Source organism: Palaemon carinicauda, chromosome 4 (genome assembly GCF_036898095.1).
Source record: "Palaemon carinicauda isolate YSFRI2023 chromosome 4, ASM3689809v2, whole genome shotgun sequence".
In the NCBI taxonomy this organism is placed as follows: domain Eukaryota; kingdom Metazoa; phylum Arthropoda; class Malacostraca; order Decapoda; family Palaemonidae; genus Palaemon; species Palaemon carinicauda.
Genome location: NC_090728.1, coordinates 73,788,631 through 73,811,014, shown reverse-complemented (window position 1 = coordinate 73,811,014; position 22,384 = coordinate 73,788,631). Strand labels below are relative to the sequence as shown.

The 22,384-nt window shown below is 33.7% G+C and overlaps 1 protein-coding gene across 1 annotated transcript in view; it reads left to right on the top strand.

Moving 5' to 3' along the window:
- The window catches only part of eIF3i (eukaryotic translation initiation factor 3 subunit i), a 78,083-nt gene extending 59,839 nt beyond the window's left edge, over positions 1-18,244 (top strand). Inside the window, exons 3-5 of the mRNA XM_068372370.1 lie at positions 1,002-1,174; positions 17,232-17,371; positions 17,618-18,244. Coding sequence (XP_068228471.1) covers positions 1,002-1,174; positions 17,232-17,371; positions 17,618-18,064 — 760 coding nt within the window. The 3' untranslated portion in view covers positions 18,065-18,244. The remainder of the gene's footprint in view (positions 1-1,001; positions 1,175-17,231; positions 17,372-17,617) is intronic.
- The last annotated feature ends 4,140 nt before the right edge of the window (positions 18,245-22,384 follow it).

Genomic DNA, 22,384 nt, shown 5'->3' with positions numbered 1-22,384 from the left:
CTTATCATATCTAAATAGTCTCTTCTACCATTACCAAGAGGAAAGTGGCCACTTAATAATTACAATGCAGTAATTAACCCCTTGGGTGAAGAAGAATGGTTTGGTAATCTGTGTTGTCAGCTGTATGAAGAGAGGAGAATGTGTAAAGAATAGGCCAGACTATTCAGTGTATGTGTAGGCAAAGGGAAAATGAACTGTAGTCGGAGAGAAAGATCCAATGTAGTACTGTGTGGCCAGTCAAAGGACCCCATATCCAGCGGTAGTATCGTAACGGGCGACTGGTGCCCTGGCCAACCTACTACCTTAGTGAGGGTGAGAACGGGTGTGAGAAGTGATTTAGCAGCTAGAGTGGATATAAATGTGTTTAGGGGGTTTGGCCATGTAGAGATAATGGAAAGTGACTGCTGAAGAAGGTAATGAATGCAAGAATTGATAGGAGAATTACAAGAGGAAGGCCAAGGTTTTGGTGGATGGATGGTGTGAAGAAAACTCTGGGTGTTAGGAGGGTAGATGTGAGAGACCAGGGAGCATGCTCGGAATGAATGGTGAGTGATTGTGACTCGGTTCTGGTTGGCCCTGCTGCTTCCTCTGATCGCCTTGGTGACCACTGAGATAGCAGCAGCAGGGGATTTAGCATATAAAACTTCATTTTTGGTGGATACTGGGGTAGGGTGGGCTGTGGTACCCAAGTAGTACTAACCAAACTCGGCTGAGGCTGGGAGGAGCGAAGAGAGAAGTCCCCATTTGATCCTTTTTTTTTTTTTTTTTTATGTTGGCTACACCCAAAATTGAGGGAAGTGCCCTGGTAAATAGATAGATGAAATGAGCTGTAAGATAATGTGATAGGACATATATGAAGACCTAGATTTAAGGGAAATTAAGTTTGAATGTGCACAAGATAGAAGTTTGTTTTATTTTGAAATTAGAATCGTTTAAACACTGGTATGAATATTTATATATTATTGTTGCTGATATAATAGATGTTTTTTCCATCTTCCTAGGGTATGGGATGTTGAAACTGGAACATCACTGGCTTGTCTTGAGCAAAAGACATCTGTCAGAGGAGTGAACTTTTCTTATTCTGGTACAATGATTGCTTATACTACAGATAACTTGATGGGACACAACTCTGAATTAGTGATCACCGATTGCCGAGAGCCTAATGATATGGATGGTTAGTATAATGTTAAACCTTTGAATAAAAATGTTCGTAATATTTTATTTCTAAGTAGAAAGCTTTTTAGAAATTAAATATAACTATCGAATTATACTTCTTTGTTCATTATAACTTTACAGGCTTTTGAAAAAATTGAATTTGTGACGTTAAGAAGACCATAGTTTTGATTTCACGAAGTGTACGGTATTGGAAACCATAGTTCACTGTAATCCTTTGAAATCATTATTGTTCCTACACAAATACAACACCATTGTACTTTAATAGGCATATGCTTTCAGCTTGGTTGTACCTTTAATATTAAAGTGTAGCAATAACCCCTATTATAGAATCTGCAAATGAAAATGATTCTAGTTGTAGCAGTAACTCTTATCATAGAATCTGCAAATCAAAATGATTCAAGGTGTAGCAATAACTCCTATTATAGAATCTGCAAATGAAAATGATTCAAGGTGTAGCAATAACTCCTATCATAGAATCTGCAAATGAAAACGATTCTAGGTGTAGCAATAACTCCTATTATAGAATGTGCAAATGAAAATGATTCAAGGTGTAGCAATAACTCCTTTTATAGAATCTGCATAGGAAAATGATTCAAATTGTAACAATAACCCCTATTATAGAATCTGCAAACGAAAATTATTCAAATTGTAACAATAACCCCTATTATAGAATCTGGAAAGGAAAATTATTGAAAGTGTAGCAATAATTCCTATTATAGAATCTGCAAAAGAAGGGGTTCAAAATGTAGCAATAACCCTATTATAGAATCTGCAAAGGAAAATAATTCAAAGTGTAGCACTAACCAACATTATAGAATCTGCAAAGGGTAGCAATAATTCCTATTAGAGAATGTCCATAGGAAAATTATTCAAACTGTAACAATAACCCCTATTATAGAATCTGCAAATGAAAATGATTCAAGGTGTAGCAATAACTCCTATTATAGAATCTAGAAAATGATTGAAGTTGTAGCAATAACTCCTATTATAGAATCTGCAAAGGAAAATTATTCTAAGTGTAGCAATAACTCCGATTACAGAATCTTCAAAAGAAAGGGGTTCAAAATGTAGCAGCAATAACCCTATTTTAGAATCTGCAAAGGAAAATACCGTAATTCCCGTGTCATAAGACGCTACAAGTGGTAAGACCCACCCTATATTTAGCTTAGTAATTTTTAGGAAAAAAAGAAATGGAAGATTTAACAACCTATTGTACCAGAAATTCCTAGTCGGCGAATTCTAGTGTGTAGTTTCATTTTGGCATAGTAAATTTTTATATTTATGGATGTATTATGAAATGTGTTAGGTTAATATCAATTGGCTGTAGATCTGTTATCCTAATTCTATTAATACATATTCATATTAAAAGCCACTAAACCAGTCGTAGTTGCTACTATCTATTGTAACAATGTTGTCAAGTGTTTGTTTACATCAAAGCAGTGTTGCCAATTGCACATAACCAAATTTCGATAGAGAAGTAAAATTCCAGTGATATTCCCTAAATTCCTCACGTACAAATTTCATACAAAATTAGTTACTGATCAAATAAAGAATTCTGTAAACATTTCACAAGGTGGAATATTTTATCTGAATGTGTGATTCTAGGTTTACTTTGTTTATAGTTAACTTGGTAACTGCACTCAACTTGCAGTGAGAATTTTTTTTTTTTTCAAGTTTCTGTTCACCAACCACTGTTGGTATAATTTTGAACCTATACAACAAAGTCGTTACTAGAATATTGCTTTATTACTAAATATCAACAAAATATGAGAAAATAGATTAATATTGCATAAACAATAAGAAATACTGGCATTGTCTTCTTTGATTCCATTAGTTGGCATGTTTGCATGTAGATGGCTTGGCCAGTCATCAGCTATCAACCAAATCAAAAACAAATATCTTATTGTCTTCACTAATCAAAGAAAGTGCATTAGAATTAAATTCATTTATTACATATGAATGATAAGCTAATTCAGGATTATATTTTATGCCTGGTGCATGTTTGTATGTCATTACCGAGGTGTTTCATGGTTTTCAAGGTCTCATATACAACTTTATCTTAATATTAAGACGTAGGGTAATTTTGGGGAGCATTTTTCTGGAAAAAAAAGTGCGTCTTATGACACAGGAATTCAAAGTGTTGGAATAACCCCTATTATAGGATCTGCAAAGTAAAATGATTCAATGTGTAGCAATAACCACTACCATAGAATCTGCAAAGAAAAATGATTCAATGTGTAGAAGTTACTCCTATTATAGAATCAGGAAAGAAAAATGATTCAGTGTGTAGCGATAACCACTATTATAGAATCTAGAAAGGAAAATGATTCAAAGTGTAGCACTATCAACTATTATAGAATCTGGAAAGGAAAATGATTCAAAGTGTAGCACTAACCACTATCATAGAATCTGGAAAGGAAAATGATTCAATGTGTAGAAATTACTCCTATCATAGAATCTGGAAAGAAAAATGTTTCAGTGTGTAGCAATAACCACTATTATAGAATCTAGAAAGGAAAATGATTCAAAGTGTAGCACTAACCACTATTATAGAATCTGGAAAGGGAGATGATTCAAAGTGTAGCACTAACCACTATCATAAAATCTGGAAAGGAAAATGATTCAGAGAGTAGCACTAACCACTATTATAGAATCTGGAAAGGAAAATGATTCAAAAGTGTAGCACTAACCACTATCATAGAATCTGCAAAGGAAAATGATTCAAAAGTGTAGCACTAACCACTATCATAGAATCTGCAAAGGAAAATGATTCAGAGTGTAGCACTAACCACTATCATAGAATCTGCAAAGGAAAATGATCCAAAAGTGTAGCACTAACCACTATCATAGAATCGGCAAAGGAAAATGATCCAAAAGTGTAGCACTAACCACTATCATAGAATCGGCAAAGGAAAATGATCCAAAAGTGTAGCACTAACCACTATCATAGAATCGGCAAAGGAAAATGATCCAAAAGTTTAGCACTAACCACTATCATAGAATCGGCAAAGGAAAATGATCCAGAGTGTAGCACTAACCACTATCATAGAATCTGCAAAGGAAAATGATCCAGAGTGTAGCACTAACCACTATCATAGAATCTGGAAAGAAAAATGATTCAAAAGTGTAGCACTAACCACTATCATAGAATCTGCAAAGGAAAATGATTCAAAAGTGTAGCACTAACCACTATCATAGAATCTGCAAAGGAAAATGATCCAAAAGTGTAGCACTAACCACTATCGTAGAATCTGCGAAGGAAAATGATCCAAAAGTGTAGCACTAACCACTATCATAGAATCTGCGAAGGAAAATGATCCAAAAGTGTAGCACTAACCACTATCGTAGAATCTGGAAAGGAAAATGATCCAAAAGTGTAGCACTAACCACTATCATAGAATCTGGAAAGGAAAATGATCCAAAAGTGTAGCACTAACCACTATCATAGAATCTGCAAAGGAAAATGATCCAAAAGTGTAGCACTAACCACTATCATAGAATCTACAAAGGAAAATGATCCAAAAGTGTAGCACTAACCACTATCATAGAATCTGCAAAGGAAAATGATCCAGAGTGTAGCACTAACCACTATCATAGAATCTGGCAAAGGAAAATGATCCTGAGTGTAGCACTAACCACTATCATGGAATCTGCAAAGGAAAATGATCCAGGTGTAGCACTAACCACTACTATAGAATCTGGAAAGGAATGATCAAAGTGTAGCACTAACCACTATTATGGAATCTGGAAAGGAAAATGATTCAAAGTGTAACAATAACCACTATTATAGAATCTGGAAAGGAAAATGATTCAAAGTGTAGCACTAACCACTATTATAGAATCTGGAAAGGAAATGATTCAAAGTGTAACAATAACCACTATTATAGAATCTGGAAAGGAAAATGATTCAAAAGTGTAGCACTAACCACTATTATAGAATCTGGAAAGGAAAATGATTCAAAGTGTAGCACTAACCACTATTATGGAATCTGGAAAGGAAAATGATTCAAAGTGTAACAATAACCACTATTATGGAATCTGGAAAGGAAAATGATTCAAAGTGTAGCACTAACCACTATTATGGAATCTGGAAAGGAAAATGATTCAAAGTGTAGCACTAACCACTATTATGGAATCTGGAAAGGAAAATGATTCAAAGTGTAGCACTAACCACTATTATGGAATCTGGAAAGGAAAATGATTCAAAGTGTAAGCACTAACCACTATTATGGAATCTGGAAAGGAAAATGATTCAAAGTATAGCACTAACCACTATTATGGAATCTGGAAAGGAAAATGATTCAAAGTGTAGCACTAACCACTATTATGGAATCTGGAAAGGAAAATGATTCAAAGTATAGCACTAACCACTATTATGGAATCTGGAAAGGAAAATGATTCAAAGTGTAGCACTAACCACTACTATGGAATCTGCAAAGGAAAATGATTCAAAATGTAAGCACTAACCACTATTATGGAATCTGGAAAGGAAAATGATTCAAAGTATAGCACTAACCACTATTATGGAATCTGGAAAGGAAAATGATTCAAAGTGTAGCACTAACCACTACTATAGAATCTGGAAAGGAAAATTATTCAAAGTGTAGCACTAACCACTATTATAGAATCTGGAAAGGAAAATGATTCAAAGTGTAACAATAACCACTATTATGGAATCTGGAAAGGAAAATTATTCAAAGTGTAACAATAACCACTATTATGGAATCTGGAAAGGAAAATGATTCAAAGTGTAACAATAACCACTATTATAGAATCTGGAAAGGAAAATGATTCAAAAGTGTAGCACTAACCACTATTATAGAATCTGGAAAGGAAAATGATTCAAAGTGTACCACTAACCACTATTATGGAATCTGGAAAGGAAAATGATTCAAAGTGTAACAATAACCACTATTATGGAATCTGGAAAGGAAAATGATTCAAAGTGTAACAATAACCACTATTATGGAATCTGGAAAGGAAAATGATTCAAAAGTGTAGCACTAACCATATTATAGAATCTGGAAAGGAAAATGATTCAAAGTGTACCACTAACCACTATTATAGAATCTGGAAAGGAAAATGATTCAAAGTGTACCACTAACCACTATTATAGAATCTGGAAAGGAAAATGATTCAAAAGTGTAGCACTAACCACTATTATAGAATCTGGAAAGGAAAATGATTCAAAGTGTACACTAACCACTATTATAGAATCTGGAAAGGAAAATGATTCAAAAGTGTAGCACTAACCACTATTATAGAATCTGGAAAGGAAAATGATTCAAAAGTGTAGCACTAACCACTATTATAGAATCTGGAAAGGAAAATGATTCAAAAGTGTAGCACTAACCACTATTATAGAATCTGGAAAGGAAAATGATTCAAAAGTGTAGCACTAACCACTATTATAGAATCTGGAAAGGAAAATGATTCAAAGTGTACACTAACCACTATTATAGAATCTGGAAAGGAAAATGATTCAAAAGTGTAGCACTAACCACTATTATAGAATCTGGAAAGGAAAATGATTCAAAAGTGTAGCACTAACCACTATTATAGAATCTGGAAAGGAAAATGATTCAAAAGTGTAGCACTAACCACTATCATAGAATCTGGAAAGGAAAATGATTCAAAAGTGTAGCACTAACCACTATCATAGAATCTGGAAAGGAAAATGATTCAAAAGTGTAGCACTAACCACTATCATAGAATCTGGAAAGGAAAATGATTCAAAAGTGTAGCACTAACCACTATCATAGAATCTGGAAAGGAAAATGATTCAAAAGTGTAGCACTAACCACTATCATAGAATCTGGAAAGGAAAATGATTCAAAGTGTACACTAACCACTACTCATAGAATCTGGAAAGGAAAATGATTCAAAAGTGTACACTAACCACTATCATAGAATCTGGAAAGGAAAATGATTCAAAAGTGTACCACTAACCACTACTCATAGAATCTGGAAAGGAAAATGATTCAAAAGTGTACACTAACCACTATCATAGAATCTGGAAAGGAAAATGATTCAAAAGTGTACCACTAACCACTATCATAGAATCTGGAAAGGAAAATGATTCAAAAGTGTACACTAACCACTCATAGAATTGGAAAGGAAAATGATTCAAAAGTGTACACTAACCACTATCATAGAATCTGGAAAGGAAAATGATTCAAAAGTGTAGCACTAACCACTACTATAGAATCTGGAAAGGAAAATGATTCAAAAGTGTAGCACTAACCACTATATAGAATTCTGGAAAGGAAAATGATTCAAAAGTGTAGCACTAACCACTATCATAGAATCTGGAAAGGAAAATGATTCAAAAGTGTAGCACTAACCACTATTATAGAATCTGGAAAGGAAAATGATTCAAAAGTGTACCACTAACCACTATCATAGAATCTGGAAAGGAAAATGATTCAAAGTGTACACTAACCACTATCATAGAATCTGGAAAGGAAAATGATTCAAAAGTGTAGCACTAACCACTATTATAGAATCTGGAAAGGAAAATGATTCAAAAGTGTACCACTAACCACTATAATAGAATCTGAAAGGAAAATGATTCAAAAGTGAACCACTAACCACTATCATAGAATCTGGAAAGGAAAATGATTCAAAAGTGTAACCACTAACCACTATCATAGAATCTGGAAAGGAAAATGATTCAAAAGTGTAGCACTAACCACTATCATAGAATCTGGAAAGGAAAATGATTCAAAAGTGAAGCACTAACCACTATCATAGAATCTGGAAAGGAAAATGATTGAAAGTGTAGCACTAACCACTATCATAGAATCTGGAAAGGAAAATGATTGAAAGTGTAGCACTAACCACTATCATAGAATCTGGAAAGGAAAATGATTCAAAGTGTAGCACTAACCACTATCATAGAATCTGGAAAGGAAATGATTCAAAGTGTAGCACTAACCACTATCATAGAATCTGGAAAGGAAAATGATTCAAAGTGTAGCACTAACCACTATCATAGAATCTGGAAAGGAAAATGATTCAAAGTGTAGCATTAACCACTATCATAGAATCTGGAAAGGAAAATGATTCAAAGTGTAGCACTAACCACTATCATAGAATCTGGAAAGGAAAATGATTCAAAGTGTAGCACTAACCACTATCATAGAATCTGGAAAGGAAAATGATTCAAAGTGTAGCACTAACCACTATCATAGAATCTGGAAAGGAAAATGATTCAAAGTGTAGCACTAACCACTATCATAGAATCTGGAAAGGAAAATGATTCAAAGTGTAGCACTAACCACTATCATAGAATCTGGAAAGGAAAATGATTCAAAGTGTAGCACTAACCACTATCATAGAATCTGGAAAGGAAAATGATTCAAAAGTGTAGCACTAACCACTATCATAGAATCTGGAAAGGAAAATGATTCAAAGTGTAGCACTAACCACTATCATAGAATCTGGAAAGGAAAATGATTCAAAGTGTAGCACTAACCACTATCATAGAATCTGGAAAGGAAAATGATTCAAAGTGTAGCACTAACCACTATCATAGAATCTGGAAAGGAAAATGATTCAAAGTGTAGCACTAACCACTATCATAGAATCTGGAAAGGAAAATGATTCAAAGTGTAGCACTAACCACTATCATAGAATCTGGAAAGGAAAATGATTCAAAGTGTAGCACTAACCACTATCATAGAATCTGGAAAGGAAAATGATTCAAAGTGTAGCACTAACCACTATCATAGAATCTGGAAAGGAAAATGATTCAAAGTGTAGCACTAACCACTATCATAGAATCTGGAAAGGAAAATGATTCAAAGTGTAGCACTAACCACTATCATAGAATCTGGAAAGGAAAATGATTCAAAGTGTAGCACTAACCACTATCATAGAATCTGGAAAGGAAAATGATTCAAAGTGTAGCACTAACCACTATCATAGAATCTGGAAAGGAAAATGATTCAAAGTGTAGCACTAACCACTATCATAGAATCTGGAAAGGAAAATGATTCAAAGTGTAGCATTAACCACTATCATAGAATCTGGAAAGGAAAATGATTCAAAGTGTAGCAGTAACCACTATCATAGAATCTGGAAAGGAAAATGATTCAAAGTGTAATACTAACCACTATCATAGAATCTGGAAAGGAAAATGATTCAAAGTGTAGCACTAACCACTATCATAGAATCTGGAAAGGAAAATGATTCAAAGTGTAGCACTAACCACTATCATAGAATCTGGAAAGGAAAATGATTCAAAGTGTAGCACTAACCACTATCATAGAATCTGGAAAGGAAAATGATTCAAAGTGTAGCACTAACCACTATCATAGAATCTGGAAAGGAAAATGATTCAAAGTGTAGCACTAACCACTATCATAGAATCTGGAAAGGAAAATGATTCAAAGTGTAGCACTAACCACTATCATAGAATCTGGAAAGGAAAATGATTCAAAGTGTAGCATTAACCACTATTATAGAATCTGGAAAAGAAAATGTTTCAAAGTGTAGCACTAACCACTATCATAGAATCTGGAAAGGAAAATGATTCAAAAGTGTACCACTAACCACTATTATAGAATCTGGAAAGGAAAATGATTCAAAAGTGTACCACTAACCACTATCATAGAATCTGGAAAGGAAAATGATTCAAAAGTGAACCACTAACCACTATTATAGAATCTGGAAAGGAAAATGATTCAAAAGTGAACCACTAACCACTATTATAGAATCTGGAAAGGAAAATGATTCAAAAGTGTAGCACTAACCACTATCATAGAATCCGGAAAGGAAAATGATTCAAAAGTGTAGCACTAACCACTATCATAGAATCCGGAAAGGAAAATGATTCAAAGTGTAGCACTAACCACTATCATAGAATCTGGAAAGGAAAATGTTTCAAAGTGTACACTAACCACTATCATAGAATCTGGAAAGGAAAATGTTTCAAAAGTGTAGCACTAACCACTATTATAGAATCTGGAAAGGAAAATGATTCCAAAGTGTACCACTAACCACTATTATAGAATCTGGAAAGGAAAATGATTCAAAAGTGTAGCACTAACCACTATCATAGAATCCGGAAAGGAAAATGATTCAAAAGTGTAGCACTAACCACTATCATAGAATCCGGAAAGGAAAATGATTCAAAGTGTAGCACTAACCACTATCATAGAATCTGGAAAGGAAAATGATTCAAAGTGTAGCACTAACCACTATCATAGAATCTGGAAAGGAAAATGTTTCAAAGTGTAACACTAACCACTATCATAGAATCTGGAAAGGAAAATGTTTCAAAAGTGTAGCACTAACCACTATTATAGAATCTGGAAAGGAAAATGATTCCAAAGTGTACCACTAACCACTATTATAGAATCTGGAAAGGAAAATGATTCAAAAGTGTACCACTAACCACTATTATAGAATCTGGAAAGGAAAATGATTCCAAAGTGTACCACTAACCACTATTATAGAATCTGGAAAGGAAAATGATTCAAAAGTGTACCACTAACCACTATTATAGAATCTGGAAAGGAAAATGATTCAAAGTGTACCACTAACCACTATTAAAGAATCTGGAAAAGAAAATGTTTCAAAGTGTACCACTAACCACTATTAAAGAATCTGGAAAAGAAAATGATTCAAAGTGTAGCACTAACCACTATTATAGAATCTGGAAAGGAAAATGATTCAAAAGTGTACCACTAACCACTATTATAGAATCTGGAAAGGAAAATGTTTCAAAGTGTAGCACTAACCACTATTATAGAATCTGGAAAGGAAAATGATTCAAAAGTGTACCACTAACCACTATTATAGAATCTGGAAAGGAAAATTATTCCAAAGTGTACCACTCACCACTATTATAGAATCTGGAAAGGAAAATGATTCAAAAGTGTACCACTAACCACTATTATAGAATCTGGAAAGGAAAATGATTCAAAGTGTACCACTAACCACTATTAAAGAATCTGGAAAAGAAAATGATTCAAAGTGTAGCACTAACCACTATTATAGAATCTGGAAAGGAAAATGATTCAAAAGTGTACCACTAACCACTATTATAGAATCTGGAAAGGAAAATGTTTCAAAATGTAGCACTAACCACTATTATAGAATCTGGAAAGGAAAATAATTCAAAGTGTAGCACTAACCACTATTATAGAATCTGGAAAGGAAAATGATTCAAAAGTGTAGCACTAACCACTATTATAGAATCTGGAAAGAAAAATGATTCAAAGTGTACCACTAACCATTATTAAAGAATCTGGAAAAGAAAATGTTTCAAATTGTAGCATTAACCACTATTATAGAATCTGGAAAGGAAAATGATTCAAAAGTGTAGCACTAACCACTATCATAGAATTTGGAAAGGAAAATGTTTCAAAGTGTAGCACTAACCACTATCATAGAATCTGGTAAGGAAAATGATTCAAAGTGTAGCACTAACCACTATCATAGAATCTGGAAAGGAAAATGATTCAAAGTGTAGCACTAAACACTATCATAGAATCTGGAAAGGAAAATGTTTCAAAGTGTAACACTAACCACTATCATAGAATCTGGAAAGGAAAATGATTCAAAAGTGTAGCACTAACCACTATCATAGAATCTGGAAAGGAAAATGATTCAAAGTGTAGCACTAACCACTATCATAGAATCTGGAAAGGAAAATGTTTCAAAGTGTAACACTAACCACTATCATAGAATCTGGAAAGGAAAATTATTCAAAAGTGTAGCACTGACCACTATCATAGAATCTGGAAAGGAAAATGATTCAAAGTGTAGCACTAACCACTATCATAGAATCTGGAAAGGAAAATGATTCAAAGTGTAGCAGTAACCCGTATTATAGAATCTGGAAAGGAAAATGATTGAAAGTGTAGCACTAACCACTATCATAGAATTTGGAAAGGAAAATTATTCAAAAGTGTAGCACTGACCACTATCATAGAATCTGGAAAGGAAAATGATTCAAAGTGTAGCACTAACCACTATCATAGAATCTGGAAAGGAAAATGATTCAAAGTGTAGCACTAACCACTATCATAGAATCTGGAAAGGAAAATGATTCAAAAGTGTAGCACTAACCACTATCATAGAATCTGGAAAGGAAAATGATTCAAAAGTGTAGCACTAACCACTATCATAGAATCTGGAACGGAAAATGATTCAAAAGTGTAGCACTAACCACTATCATAGAATCTGGAAAGGAAAATGATTCAAAGTGTAGCACTAATCACTATCATAGAATCTGGAAAGGAAAATGATTCAAAGTGTAGCACTAACCACTATCATAGAATCTGGAAAGGAAAATGATTGAAAGTGTAGCACTAACCACTATCATAGAATCTGGAAAGGAAAATTATTCAAAAGTGTAGCACTGACCACTATCATAGAATCTGGAAAGGAAAATGATTCAAAGTGTAGCACTAACCACTATCATAGAATCTGGAAAGGAAAATGATTCAAAGTGTAGCACTAACCACTATCATAGAATCTGGAAAGAAAAATGATTCAAAGTGTAGCAGTAACCCGTATTATAGAATCTGGAAAGGAAAATGATTCAAAGTGTAGCACTAACCACTATCATAGAATCTGGAAAGGAAAATGATTCAAAGTGTAGCACTAAACACTATCATAGAATCTGGAAAGGAAAATGTTTCAAAGTGTAACACTAACCACTATCATAGAATCTGGAAAGGAAAATGATTCAAAAGTGTAGCACTAACCACTATCATAGAATCTGGAAAGGAAAATGATTCAAAGTGTAGCACTAACCACTATCATAGAATCTGGAAAGGAAAATGTTTCAAAGTGTAACACTAACCACTATCATAGAATCTTGAAAGGAAAATTATTCAAAAGTGTAGCACTGACCACTATCATAGAATCTGGAAAGGAAAATGATTCAAAGTGTAGCACTAACCACTATCATAGAATCTGGAAAGGAAAATGTTTCAAAGTGTAACACTAACCACTATCATAGAATCTGGAAAGGAAAATGATTCAAAGTGTAGCACTAATCACTATCATAGAATCTGGAAAGGAAAATGATTCAAAGTGTAGCACTAACCACTATCATAGAATCTGGAAAGGAAAATGATTCAAAGTGTAGCACTAACCACTATCATAGAATCTGGAAAGGAAAATGATTCAAAGTGTAGCACTAACCACTATCATAGAATCTGGAAAGGAAAATGATTCAAAAGTGTAGCACTAACCACTATCATAGAATCTGAAAAGGAAAATGATTCAAAGTGTAGCAGTAACCCGTATTATAGAATCTGGAAAGGAAAATGATTGAAAGTGTAGCACTAACCACTATCATAGAATTTGGAAAGGAAAATGTTTCAAAGTGTAGCACTAACCACTATAATAGAATCTGGAAAGGAAATGATTCAAAGTGTAGCACTAACCACTATCATATAATCTGGAAAGGAAAATGATTCAAAGTGTAGCACTAACCACTATCATAGAATCTGGAAAGGAAAATGTTTCAAAGTGTAACACTAACCACTATCATAGAATCTGGAAAGGAAAATGATTTAAAAGTGTAGCACTAACCACTATCATAGAATCTGGAAAGGAAAATGATTCAAAAGTGTAGCACTAACCACTATCATAGAATCTGGAAAGGAAAATGATTCAAAAGTGTAGCACTAACCACTATCATAGAATCTGGAAAGGAAAATGATTCAAAAGTGTAGCACTAACCACTATCATAGAATCTGGAAAGGAAAATGATTCAAAGTGTAGCACTAATCACTATCATAGAATCTGGAAAGGAAAATGATTCAAAGTCTAGCACTAACCACTATCATAGAATCTGGAAAGGAAAATGATTCAAAGTGTAGCACTAACCACTATCATAGAATCTGGAATGGAAAATGTTCCTAAGTGTAACAATAACCACTATTATAGAATTTGGAAAGGAAAATGATTCAAAGTGTAGCACTAACCACTATCATAGAATCTGGAAAGGAAAATGTTTCAAAGTGTAGCACTAACCACTATCATAGAATCTGGAAAGGAAAATGATTCAAAGTGTAGCACTAACCACTATCATAGAATCTGGAAAGGAAAATGATTCAAAGTGTAGCACTAACCACTATCATAGAATCTGGAAAGGAAAATGATTCAAAGTGTAGCACTAACCACTATCATATAATCTGGAAAGGAAAATGATTCAAAGTGTAGCACTAACCACTATCATAGAATCTGGAAAGGAAAATGATTCAAAGTGTAGCACTAACCGCTATCATAGAATCTGGAAAGGAAAATGATTCAAAGTGTAGCACTAACCGCTATCATAGAATCTGGAAAGGAAAATGATTCAAAGTGTAGCACTAACCGCTATCATAGAATCTGGAAAGGAAAATGATTCAAAGTGTAGCACTAACCGCTATTATAGAATCTGGAAAGGAAAATGATTCAATGTGTAGCACTAACCACTATCATAGAATCTGGAAAGGAAAATGTTCCTAAGTGTAACAATAACCACTATTATAGAATTTGGAAAGGAAAATGATTCAAAGTGTAGCACTAACCACTATCATAGAATCTGGAAAGGAAAATGTTTCAAAGTGTAGCACTAACCACTATCATAGAATCTGGAAAGTAAAATGTTTCAAAGTGTAACAATAACCAGTATCATAGAATCTGGAAAGGAAAATGATTCAAAGTGTAGTAGTAACCACTATTATAGAATCTGGAAAGGAAAACGATTTAAAAGTGTAGCACTAACCACTATTATAGAATCTGGAAAGGAAAATGTTTCAAAGTGTAACAATAACCAGTATCATAGAATCTGGAAAGGAAAATAATTCAAAGTGTAGCAGTAACCCGTATTATAGAATCTGGAAAGGAAAATGATTCAAAGTGTAGCACTAACCGCTATTATAGAATCTGGAAAGGAAAATGATTCAAAGTGTAGCACTAACCACTATCATAGAATCTGGAAAGGAAAATGTTTCAAAGTGTAGCACTAACCACTATCATAGAATCTGGAAAGTAAAATGTTTCAAAGTGTAACAATAACCAGTATCATAGAATCTGGAAAGGAAAATGATTCAAAGTGTAGTAGTAACCACTATTATAGAATCTGGAAAGGAAAACGATTTAAAAGTGTAGCACTAACCACTATCATAGAATCTGGAAAGGAAAATGATTCAAAGTGTAAAAATAACCACTATTATAGAATCTGGAAAGGAAAATGATTCAAAGTGTAGCACTAAACACTATTATAGAATCTGGAAAGGAAAATGTTTCAAAGTGTAACACTAACCACTATCATAGAATCTGGAAAGGAAAATGTTTCAAAGTATAACAATAACCACTATTATAGAATCTGGAAAAGAAAATGTTTCAAAGTGTAGCATTAACCACTATTATAGAATCTGGAAAGGAAAATTATTCAAAGTGTAGCACTAACCAATATAATAGAATCTGGAAAGGAAAATGATTCAAAGTGTAGCATTAACCACTATAATAGAATCTGGAAAGGAAAATGTTTCAAAGTGTAGCATTAACCACTATTATAGAATCTGGAAAGGAAAATGATTCAAAGTGTAGCACTAACCACTATAATAGAATCTGGAAAGGAAAATGTTTCAAAGTGTAGCATTAACCACTATTATAGAATCTGGAAAGGAAAATGATTCAAAGTGTAGCACTAACCACTATAATAGAATCTGGAAATGAAAATGATTCAAAGTGTAGCGCTAACCACTATCATAGAATCTGGAAATGAAAATGATTCCAAAGTGTAGCGCTAACCACTATCATAGAATCTGGAAAGGAAAATGATTCAAAGTGTAGCGCTAACCACTATCATAGAATCTGGAAAGGAAAATGATTTCAAAGTTTAGCGCTAACCACTATTATAGAATCTGGAAAGGAAAATGTTTCAAAGTGTAGCGCTAACCACTATTATAGAATCTGGAAAGGAAAAGGTTTCAAAGATAGCATTAACAAGCTCTTTTAAAAAAGTCCTCTCTCTATTTCTGTTTCTCTCTAAACGTAGCATTAACATGCTCTTTAAATAAATTCTCTCTCTCTCTCTCTCTCTCTCTCTCTCTCTCTCTCTCTCTCTCTCTCTCTCTCTCTCTCTCTCTCTCTCTCTCTCTCTCTCTCTCTCTGTCCCTCTTTTGTTCTTTGCTGTTAGTGTTTGAGACATCTATTAATTTTTTTCTTAGAGAGAGAGAGAGATTAAACAAAAATGTGTTTAGGGTACATATGATTTTTAACAGCGTCAACGAGTTGAAAGACAATTAAATGTCGTCGTCGTCGGCGCCCACTCGTGTCCGAGTATTGGGTTCTGTCGTTAGCCATCAGCCTCCTATCAGAAGAAGGGTGGAGGAAACGACAGAATGCCAGTAGCTGGGTATATTGTTTTGGGTGTTCGTGGCTTTGCAACGGCCACACACACACTTGGCCCACATCGTTTTCACCGCGGCTCAAGACATATGAGACAGGCGGCTTCTCCGATGTTGGTTGCATCGGGCTGCCGGGTTCTTGTTATGTCAAGGCCCGCCTTGTTGCCTGCCCGATAGGCATTGCCCTCTTCCCCCGGCGCTGGGAAGCTCCGCCGTTGGGGTCTTGTTTGGTTTGGTTTGGTTTTATTTTGGAGTTTTCCTTCTCCTAGCCTTTGCCTATCTGAAATAAAGGAGAAGGCCTATAGGGGTCCAGTCTTGGTCTGGTCTCTCAGAACTGGCCTTAGCAGTATGGTTGAGCCTGCCAGGGTGGATAAACTACCCCACCGCCATTGCCCAGCCCATCATTAAGACACTCAAGCCCCTCTACTGCAGCAAAGTGCTGAACCATTAAATGTAACTAAGAAAGTAACATCAGCGAATCTGAATTCCTTTATTTTCTACTTTGGAATAAGGCAGCCAATGACTTTCTTCCAGATTAATCTCATACCTTTAATTATAAGTATTTTAAAGCACTATTTTTGTTTTCCTAAGGTAATATAATATGAGCTATTTGCCATTATTTTTTCAATTGTATTTTTCCATAGGATCTCCTATCATGAAAATTATTTTTTCAATTGTATTTTTCCATAGGATCTCCTATCATGAAAACTCTGGTGACACCCAACAATTCAAAAGCGCTGTCTGTTTTATGGGGTCCTCTAGATGAGTATGTGGTGACAGGTCATGAGGATGGCTCTGTAATCAAATGGGACATGCGAACGGGTAAGAAGGTATGTATGCAACCAAATTATGACTTTTTGTTTATTGTATTTAAATCAGTTTACTATTGAGGAAAATAAGTAGAAGTTTGACAAGATTTTGAGGAATACTGGAGGCAATAGTAACACATCTCAGGTAATGGATGTTTATGTACAAGGTATAAACTTTGCTGTTTAACATTGAAATATTGGAAAGAATGGTTGAAAAGTAATGTAAAATTTCTACTACATATCTGATATTTACATCTCTATTTTTAGCTAATAGTTGGGGAAGAACACACAAAGCAAATTAAAGATATGCAACTTAGCCATGATGGTATGATGCTTATCACTGCTAGTAAGGATACTACCGCACGCCTATGGGACCTCGATACCCTAAAACCCCTGAAGCTCTACCAAACAGATCGCCCTGTTAATTCTGCTGCCATCACCCCTCTTGTTGACAAGTATCCTCATGTCGTTATGGGAGGTGGTCAGGAAGCTATGGATGTAACAACGACCTCCTCAAGGATAGGAAAGTTCGATGCTCGCTTCTTCCACTTAGTTTTTGAAGAAGAGTTTGCTCGTGTCAAAGGTCATTTTGGCCCTATCAATTCTATATCGTTCCATCCTAATGGAAGAGGTTATGCAAGTGGTGGTGAAGATGGTTATGTAAGAGTTCATGTATTTGATGATAGCTATTATCAATTTAGATTTGACTTTTGATTTATTCTGGTAATAAGGTTTAATCTTGAGTAATTACTAAAGAAGGTGAAAAATCAATAATTCTAGTTTTTTGGGAAGATTTTTATATGGATATAGATTTTCCACTAACCTATATCTATTTCTTAAATGAGGAAAGTGTCTGTTGTCCTACTCTTTTGGAATAAAAGTAATTTCATGAAACCTTTTGTTTTTGTTAAATAAACAGTATAGGGTTTACAGTAATCCTTTGGCTTTTGTGGTAGTGTTGTTCCAGGCCCCCTCGCTATAGGTGAAAAACTGCTAAATAGATACAGAAATCTACAGTATATTTTTTTCCATTTTATTTTCAAATTTTTTTATTTTTTTCTTATATTTAAACTTTTATAAACCCCCCCCCCCCCCCCAAGGACTTATCAATTCATCATGCACTCTTAAAATACGTTTTTAAAGCCCAAACTTATGGTACTTTTACTTTAGACACAAACTTAGGTTTACGGTACATAAATGAAAAAATTAAAATCTGAAGGCTTGTCAACTTGTCAACCTATGTACTTCTTGGCCAGGTTATGCCGTTGACCAAACTATATGTCCATTTACTATGGCCAAAAAGTACAACTGTATTTAAAATAAACAAATAAACAGGATTTTAATAATACTGATGTTTCACTTAACTGTGTTCAATAATAATGATTGAAATATTCACATAATATCTTGAGAAATAAAAACTACACAGGTAATATATATATATATATATATATATATATATATATATATATATACACTGTATAGATTTAAGATATATAGAATGGCAGGTACAGTCATTTGTTGGGGGTTTGCGGCTTATCCCCCCAAGAGCCGCATCTCCTTGGGGACAGGTCAGGGCGAGAAGTCCCTCAGCTACTGTTTCATTCAAATGTAGATCACAGATCACTTCATTCATCCCTGCAGTGATTTAGTTTTATATTCTTTGAATACAATCATAGTTTTGATTTTTTATATCTAAATTATTTGAATATTGCCAAACAACTGCGCTATGTTTGTTATTTAAATAGTAGAAAAAAGGAGGTATCCTTTTTCCGATTCCCTCATGATGAGGAAACGACGGAAATGGGTTCATCGTTGTAAGAAAAAGGACAACTTCAACCTTACTACTTATTGCATATGCAGCAAGCATATTGAAGAAAATGCATATAAGAGAGACTTACATCAAGAACTTCTAGGATCGCGAGCCCATGCAATGAAATACAGACGTCTGAAGAGCACTACAGCCCAAACACTTCACGTGCCTGATTTACAAGGTGGTTAATATTTTTTTTAATTTTTCAGGATTACTTGGAAAACCCATTTACTGTTTTCTTTTATTTATTCATGCTATTTACACTTATGACAGATGTTTTCTGTGTTTATATATGAGGGGTTGGTGTGGAGATATATATATATATACCGTATTTTCCGTGTGATAAGACGCACCTTTTTTCACGAAAATTGACCCCCAAAATCATCCTGCGTCTCAACACTTGAGAAAAAGTTGTATAAGGGAGTTTAACACCCTTCAAATATCTAACTATTGACATACAAGTAATCAAACTGACGAGAGATAAAATATAAACCTACAATTATCATTCTTATGTAATAAATTCATTAATTTTTATATTGCACTTCCTTTAATGAAGTGCAGTAGCAATTATTTTTTTCCCCTTTTTTTTTTTTTGTAATCAGGTGATGACTCGCTAACCCCCTTCTACAAGCAAACATGCCAATTTATGATCTCGTAGCAGACGACGCTATGACATAGTTGTTTATGCAGTATACAGTATATCTATTTTCTCATATTTTGTTGATATTTTGTAATAAAGCAATATATGGATAATGACTTTTTTGCCTAAGTTACGAAATAATACAAACAGGCGTTTGCTGAATACGACCTTGGAAAAAACTTCTGTTTGTTGATTGTAGTATTACCAGTTTGCATAAAAGTAACTAGACCTTGAATCACAAACAGTAACACAATTATTCCACCTAAAAGAATGTCTAGATTTCTTTAATCAATAATTACATTTTGTGTGAAAATTTCCAGGCTATATGAGGAACTTTGGAAATAGTACTAGAATTTTACCTCTTTTAACAAAATTTTCTGCACCTTTGATAACGCTGCTTTCATGTAAACAACACTTGAAACACCAAACACTCTGACTTAACGTGTAGTTGTGGTGGAAACTACGACTGCTTTAGTGGTTTCTTTTATGAATAAGTAATAAAATTGAGATAATTGGCATATAGGTAATTAATATTAACATAAACATTTCATAATTCACCCAAAATAAGAAGAGTTATTGTGCAAGACAATAATCACGGTAGAGTCGCTGACTAGGGATTGGTGCTAAGAAATTTTTTAAATCCTCATTTTTTTTTCTAAAACTGCCTTGCTAATCTAAGGGTGCGTCTTACCACTTGTAGCGTCTTATGACACGGGAAATACGGTGTATATATATATATATATATATATATATATATATATATATATATATATATATATATATATATATATATATATATATAGATAGATAGATAAATATACATATAATATATATACATATTTACATATATATACACACATATATATATATATATATATATATATATATATATATATATATACAGTAGGGTCCCGAATTATGCGAGAATTTGGTCGATGAATGACCTCGTGTTAATGGAAAATCGCATATTTTGAAACACACCTAACAGAAATAATTCTATTGGGGCCATGGCAACCAGCAACTTGCCTGTTCAAACGTGTTTACTACCCATTTCCAATACTTTCTATGTACTATACTGCATCTTTTTTATAATGTCAAATTGTTCTTGTAAATAAATCAAACATTTAATATGCTTTAAAGTTATAAGAACTTGAAAAAAGGTTAAAATCAAAACCAGGATGGGTGTAAACACCATACATTTTCCGTTATAACGCGACCCAAAATACGGACAAATTTTAATGTTTGTCATGTCTATTGTTTAAGACAACTGGTGAATAGCAAAAATATCACTCTATAGACTACCTTTTGTTGTATTATTGAAAATCCAGAATTATCAAAATAAAGGCGATTTTATATCATCCGTTTCCTAAACACGCCAAAAAGCACAATAAAAACGACAACCAATGTTTTGTTTACGTTTATCTCTGATCATAACGAAGAAACAGACGCATTTACACATCTGTGTATTGGTTAGTTTTTGCATCGACAGCAATCTTACCAAGTATTGATTATATGTTGATTTTGCTATTGCCAATGTTCTACTTAATTTTTCTAAGAACTTCCAAATAAATGAAATGAATGCCATTCATATAATGTTATGTTTTTCTTTATGACGCCGCCTAAAACGGAAACCTTCCATTCGTTTACTGTACGCTCCATCTTCGATCATAATAAACAAACGTAGGCATTAAACACGCATGATCAAAGAGATAAATATTGATATTAAAAGCTTTTAGTAAATATGTTATTACAATTATTATTTACCATATTAATATAAATTCTTACATACGTGGCAAAGCAGGAAAACTATTTTTTCTTTTTGCGTTTAATCAACAATAACAAACTGCCGCTATTGACAGAATGATAATTTACGATAATTCTAAACTGTTACTAAAGATGATTGTCCATTCCATATCCAAAATACTTTTCCTAACTTTAGTTATAAGTCAACTTGTACCCACTTCAATTATGAAACCATCTTAAAAAGGTAAGAGAAGAAGTAAGTACTATGCCGATTTTTAAAGTTATCGACAATTAAGTTGCCGCTATAACGTTCGATGTGACAGAGATGGTGCGAGATTAGAGAAAGTAAGGAAAATTTAATCATGATTGATTTTCAATATAACAAACTTTGTGAAGCAACAAAGATTTTATTTGTTAGAGAGAGAGAGAGAGAGAGAGAGAGAGAGAGAGAGCGTGCGTGTGTGTGTGTTAGTTTTAAATGTACTAAACAAAAAGATATGATAGGTTATAACACATTGGTGCTTATGTAATATCAACTGTATAGATGTTTTGAATAAGTTGAGAAATGGTATAAACAATACTTTGTTACTGTATTCGTATGCGCCTATTCTTGAGACCGGCAGCTAGACATCAGCTGATCTGATCTTAGCCAAAAGTAAAACAAAAAGAAGTCAACAATACTCGATTTTTAAAACATCCGAAATTCAAAAACTAAAGTACACACTTTCTTAATGTGCAATTAACTATTTAACGAGTAGCAATTTTCTAGAATAAAATGATGTTTCCCAAAAAATAGTGGTTTGCTGAAGAAATCGGATGCCGTATTTTAAGCTACAACTGA